The following is a 6,120-nucleotide window of genomic DNA, read 5'->3' as shown; positions in this document are numbered from 1 at the left end:
ATAGCGTAGCGTTCGGAGATGGTTGACCGAATCCTTCGCTGAGACGTGACGCGTGGTCTTCGCGCGTGGATAGCTCTTGGTGGTTATCCAGTGAGTGGGCCCAAAAGATTTGGGCCTGCTCGGCCGGAGTCTTCGCGCGGGGGCAGCCCTTAACGGTTGCCCAGCAATTGGGCCCAAGGGAATTGGGCCTGCTCGGCTGGTAACAAGGGTTGGGCCTGCTCGGCCCAGTCCAGAACAGTTAGGAAATAGCAAACTTGCTAAAGAATTACTTTTGCTTTAGTATATTTAATAATTTTATTATATTTAATAATTTTATTATATTTAATAATGATAATTTTAAGAAATAATTATAAATTATTTTTTTTACATAAATTTTTTTATCCCGTGCCACGCACGGATAGACAGACTAGTAATATTATATTATGAATCAAATTGATGGTTTATTGAATAGAGATTGATTATATTATATTATGAATTAAATTGGAGTAACTTAATAAGATTAGTTATTAATAAATAAATAAATAAAAAACAAAAGACAGATGACGATGAGTAGATGTTAAACCCTAAAAAGAAAAGGGTGAGTGAAAGAGGGCATTGAGTGGTGCGGCAGCTTGAGAGAGAGAGAGAGATGGTTTCTGTAGGTTCAAAAGCATTGCCATCATCAAGAAGCACCTCAACGGGGAACAAGTACAAGAAGCCTAAGAAGGGTGGCTCTACCCATGATTATCATGATACCACCGCCTTCGACAATAATACTAATTGCAACAACAACAACAACACTTCTTCTTCTTCACGTATCAGGAAACAGGTCGACCCTGAAACTACTAAGTACCTCTCCGAAATCGCCAATCTATTTGAATCCGACGGTGTTGAATTTGAAGAACGTTCACTCATATGTGCCAATGCTTTAGAAGAAACCAAAGGAAAAGAATTTGAAATCGCAACTGATTATATTCTCAGCCACACTTTGGAAACCATTCTCCAAGGCTCTGATGTTGAATCCCTCTGTTCTTTCCTGAACAGCAGTGCCAAAAACTTCCCCTTCATTGCTATGGATAGATCAGGTTCTCATGTTGCACAAACTGCCATCAATTCTCTTGCTTCTCATCTTCAATACGACCCTCAAGTTCATCCTCTTGTTGAGGAGGCTTTAACTGTCATATGCAAGGTCGTTGCGGCTAATTCTGTTGATGTTATGTGTGACTGTTACGGCTCCCATGTGCTGAGGACTCTTCTCTGTCTCTTGAAAGGAGTGCCCTTAGATAAGTCTGGATACTATTTGTCTAAATCAACTACTGCACTGGCCGAACGATTGAATTTCAAACTGTTTTCTTCAAATAAAGATGGTTTTCTGCCTGGTTTCCCTAACTTATTGAATTCACTTGTCTCGGAGATGTTTAAACATTCTAGAAAGTGGATCAAGGATTTACAATTTGACCAATTTAGCAGTTTGGTTTTTCAGGTATGTGTTTCTCCATATTTATGTCTATTACAGCATATTGTCTGCCCCTCTAAATGGGCTTGATAACTTGATGTACTTTCTTTGACATATAGCCTTTTGTTTGTTCAATGAATGGCAGACAACTCTAAGGGTGCTGATAGGCAATGATGAACTTTTGTTAGATGTCATTCCTATCCTTCTTGGCTGCAAGAATAACAGCAACACAGACGGGAGTTTTATAGAGAGTACAGTGGTGCCGGGGCTCAAGCATTTGTTTAAAGAACCTGGCTTTAGCCATCTAATGGAGGTGACCAAGAGTTTTATAAACATACAAACACAAGTTTAATAGAAACCTATATATAATGAGCTTATTCTTATGTTTTCAAGTTTTTTTCTTTCAAAATGATAACCTCTTGTTCCTTTCAAACTGTCTGTTGTATTTACTTGTACTTTGTTTCTTAATAGTTTTATAACATATAAGCTAACTGGTATTATATATTTTCAAAATAACCCTTCGACAGATGTAATCTAAAAGAAAGTTTGACATTCCAAGTAACTAGGTCAAATTAAGTACTATAGATTCGATGAGACTTGTTAGGCCCAAAACAATGTTTCTTGCCTCGAAAATGGTCTGACCATTAGATATATCATGCTTGGAAATTGTTCCTTGATACTTCATACAACCTGTGTAATGCCTATTTTCACGGGTCATTATATACCTGCATTTCCTTATGGCGGCATCAATGAAGTTCTGTTTCTAAATAGATTTTGAGCTAATCAATTTTTCTAAATGTTTTACAGGTTGTTTTGGAAGTGTCTCCCGTGGCCCTGTTCAATGAATTATTCACAAAAGTATTCAAGTATTCATTGTTAGAGTTATCATCTCATCAACATGGAAACTTTGTTGTTCAAGCATTGATTTCTCATGCAAGCGATCAAGATCTGGTATTATGCATAGTTTGTTGTTGGCAATTGATTTAGTTTTGATCTTAATACTGGCCACCAGTTGATTTTGTCCAGTGTTGGATTGATTAAATTATATTGCATGTGTCTGTGGCATATTTTCTTAATGGCATCTATTTTGTATAATATCTTCTGTTTACAAAATGCTACGCCATTTTTGTTTTAACCTTTTCAATGCTTTGGTAGATGGAGCTGATCTGGGATGAACTTGGGCCAAATATGGAGGATCTTTTCCAAATGGGGAGGCCAGGAGTGGTTGCTTCACTTATTGCTGCATGTGAAAGGCTTCACATTAATGAACAGAAGGTTTGCAATTAAGTTACTGTATCTATAATTAATTTGACTGCATATTGAAGTTATTTTACTTTCTTCATTTTGTTCCACATCTTTGTGAAAAGCTTAATTGCCTTTTTGTTCCTCTGTGGCAGTGTTGTCAAGTGCTTGCTAAAACAGTGTGTTTAGCAGATGAGAATTCAAAATGGATTGTTCCACGACTACTATTTCTTGATAGCTATTTCACTTGTGAAGATAAATCCAACTGGGTCTGGCAAAGTGGAGCCAAAATAAATGTCATGGGGTCTCTGATTCTGCAAACAATATTCCGGTTTAATAGTGTAAGCAATTTTATTGAACTTGGATTTTTCTTTCCGTTTTTTATTGAGAAAGGGTAGGAGTGGGGCATACACATATGTGGTTCATCTCAAGCTGTAACATAAATCCAACTTGGACATGCTATGTAGAACTTGTTTTTCTCAAGGTGAGGGAATGTGTATGTAGAACAGGTCTCCAAGGGTTGGTTAGGCCTTTTCGTAGAGAATTTCCACGAAGCCCCGAAATGGATGCTTCAAAAAGAAGCAAGCTGGTCTAAGACTAGCTGTAAGACTTCCATCCCCAATTATAACCTAGAAATTTGGATTAATAAGTCCTGTCCACTGAACTGTGGGAAAATGACTATTTACATTGAATATGAATAGGGTTTAAGGATAACTAAATATAGGAGACATTTGTTTTCATTTTCGAGTTTGTTGCAATCTTTTGTTGTTGCTTTGCTTGGCACGTTAGGTTAGATTGTAGATTTGACGTCACACTCATAATTGTTGAACTCTAGAATTAACTTGGAATTACTAAACCAATTTATGTTAAACTGGGTAGTATACAAAACGTTAACTTCAAAGTTGTAGCACTCTATTCCACGTATGCATCTAACATTCCAACATGGATGCATCTGCAAGGAGGGGAGTGATCCATTAGAGTGTCAATCCCATAACTCCTAACATATATAAGAGACTTGAATTTAGAGAGATTTCAAGAGTTTACGTAGACTCTTAGGTTTGAAAACCTTGGTTAAATTTATTCCAACCAGATTTGCATTCTTGGGCTTAAGGCTTCTTTCTCTGCTCTTGTGGTTGTGTGCAGCACAAATGTCTTGCTACAAACCAACATTACAAAGTACACTTGTAAGGGAGAAGAAGAATACCTAGGCCCTAAAGGTTTTAATCCAAAGAAAAATACAATTTAAGAGGTATCATAAAAAAGTGTACTAGTCATATAATAATAGGACTATGATCAGTAATAGAACTTTTATTGATTGCTGGGAATAAACCTTTTCAGTACAGAAAGGAATTCATTTCCAAGATATCTAAGGTGAAACGAGTAATCTGAGTCCTCCGAAATAAATTCTTATTAAGCATAAGTGACTAAACTAACTCATTGACTCATTTACCCTCTATTAATAAGCTCAGCCTAACAACTTGCCTAACAATTAGTTACTGGCAATTACAATTTACTAATCAGTTATATAGTTATATAGTTCCGTTTCTTCCTTACATAAACTTGTTTAATAGGAAGTTTCCTATTTCTATCCAATGCTAATAGTAAAATAAATATGCTTATTATGGGAGTCGGTGTAAACACTGCCATATATTGCAAATCCTGGTTGTATTACTCAAACATGTGGTGCTTTTAAATCTATCTGTGTGCAAGATAGAATGCCTACAAAAAAGTACCTGGTTTCCCCTTTATTATTTGATTTCATGTATCGATTACAGAATGTTATTCATATGTTGTGTTTCGTTGTCTTTCATTTTATTTTTACAGGAATATATAAAACCTTTTATCACCAGTATAACATCCATGGATACGACTCATGTTCTCGAAGTGGTGAAAAATGCTAGAGGATCACACGTTATTGAGGCTTTTTTGGTTTCAGGTGCTCCTGGGAAACAGAAGCGCAGATTGGTTTCAAAGTATGTCTTTCAAGTTTCAACTATTTTCTTGTGTTTGCATTCTCTGAATTTTTTATTTATGCTGAATGAATAAATGAAATTAAAAGCCAAAATAATTCAACATATGTTTTATTACTTTAGAAACACTATCACCAATACACACATTATATGAGAACAGTTATTTGGTTGAAATCTAAGTATATTTCATTTGTAGTTACAGTTTAACCTTTGTGATTTAAGACTCTTTGGATATTATTTCTTGAGTTTTGACTAGCACTAAATGATTAGCTATTAAAATTGTTTCCGAATTTGTGAGGGTGTTAAATTCTAAATATTTAAGCTGTGGACTCTAGTTGTTAGACCCTAAGTTGGGTGTGTTTATTTTCTCATAGTTTTTAGCGACCTTTTTCTAAACTTCAGCAAGGTGAAAATATCCAGAAATTTATTACGATGTAATAGATTTCACAAGTATTGAGTGTCTATTGTAACTTGTTTTGTAGACTACAGAAGCATTTTGGAGAGGTTGCACTCCACTCATCAGGTGCTTTTACCATTGAAAAGTGCTTCACTGCCTGTAATCTATCTCTAAGAGAGACTATAGTGTCTGAACTACTGGCTGTGCAAAGTGAGCTTTCCAAGGCAAAGCAGGGCTCTTACCTATTGAGGAGATTAGATGTTGATGGGTATGCTGTTGGCTATTTTCTGTATTGTGGAATTTCCATATCTATTTATTACTTTCTGTTGAATAATTTTGACCCTTTGGTCTCCAAATAAATAGATATAGAAACAAGATCATATAACAGGGCTGAGGCCTTTTCTGTTCATACCTTAAGTTTATGAACTACAGTCTCACTTATGACAAACTGATGTAGTGATTCTGTCTCCTTTGGTTTATTGCAACAGATTTGCTGCAAGTCCAGATCATTGGAGGTCAAAGCAAGTATCAAAAGAATCTACTTATAAAGATTTCTATGCTACGTTTGGCTCTGGCAATACCAGATCAGCCAAAAATGATGGTTTTCTTGCCGACACTTCAAATAATAAATCTAATCCAAATAATGTGAAGGAAATGAGAAAAGAAATTGACCAATCACTTGGTTCTTCATCATTTCTGAGCACGGATAGCTTGAACAGAAACCCAAAAAAAGCAAAGAAAAACAAGAAAGATGCTGAGATTGATGGAAATGAAGACGACTCTAGTAGGAAAAAGAAAAAGTCTAAGAAGGAAAAGGTTGAGAGTGGATATGATAATGCTGCTACTGAGGTAGACAGGAAAACTGCAAAGAAACGACAAAGAAATCGTGAAGCATCTGAGGCTTCTGGGAAGAAATTAAAGACATCAGATGAGTAGAGTAGAAAACAATTTTGTTTATTGAATTTAAAGGAAAATGATGGCATTAAGCATGGTTAATTTATTTCTAGTAGTTTTGTACCATTTACTACCTGTTGTAAGCACTTAGTTACTGCAAAATATAGAATTTTTTCCTCCAA

General features: G+C 35.7%; 1 protein-coding gene across 1 annotated transcript; it reads left to right on the top strand.

The window, feature by feature from the left end:
* The first annotated feature begins 545 nt into the window (after window positions 1-545).
* Window positions 546-6,120, top strand: LOC131626599 (pumilio homolog 23). Its single transcript, XM_058897424.1, has 8 exons — window positions 546-1,462; window positions 1,581-1,748; window positions 2,243-2,386; window positions 2,591-2,710; window positions 2,833-3,018; window positions 4,502-4,650; window positions 5,130-5,312; window positions 5,533-6,120. The coding sequence occupies exons 1-8, from the start codon at window positions 629-631 to the stop codon at window positions 5,978-5,980; spliced, it is 2,232 nt and encodes a 743-aa protein (XP_058753407.1). The 5' UTR covers window positions 546-628; the 3' UTR covers window positions 5,981-6,120.

Source organism: Vicia villosa, unplaced genomic scaffold (genome assembly GCF_029867415.1).
Source record: "Vicia villosa cultivar HV-30 ecotype Madison, WI unplaced genomic scaffold, Vvil1.0 ctg.000308F_1_1, whole genome shotgun sequence".
NCBI lineage: Eukaryota > Viridiplantae > Streptophyta > Magnoliopsida > Fabales > Fabaceae > Vicia > Vicia villosa.
Note: the sequence above shows the minus strand (reverse complement) of the source record. Positions and strands in the feature narration are given on the sequence as shown.

Excerpts from the sequence above, each read along its gene's own strand:
- LOC131626599 (XM_058897424.1), top strand. The coding sequence starts at position 629 with ATGGTTTCTGTAGGTTCAAAAGCATTGCCATCATCAAGAAGCACCTCA. Across the intron at positions 2,711-2,832 it reads TTCACATTAATGAACAGAAG|TGTTGTCAAGTGCTTGCTAA; the intron begins GTTTGCAATTAA and ends CCTCTGTGGCAG. Across the intron at positions 5,313-5,532 it reads AGGAGATTAGATGTTGATGG|ATTTGCTGCAAGTCCAGATC; the intron begins GTATGCTGTTGG and ends TTATTGCAACAG.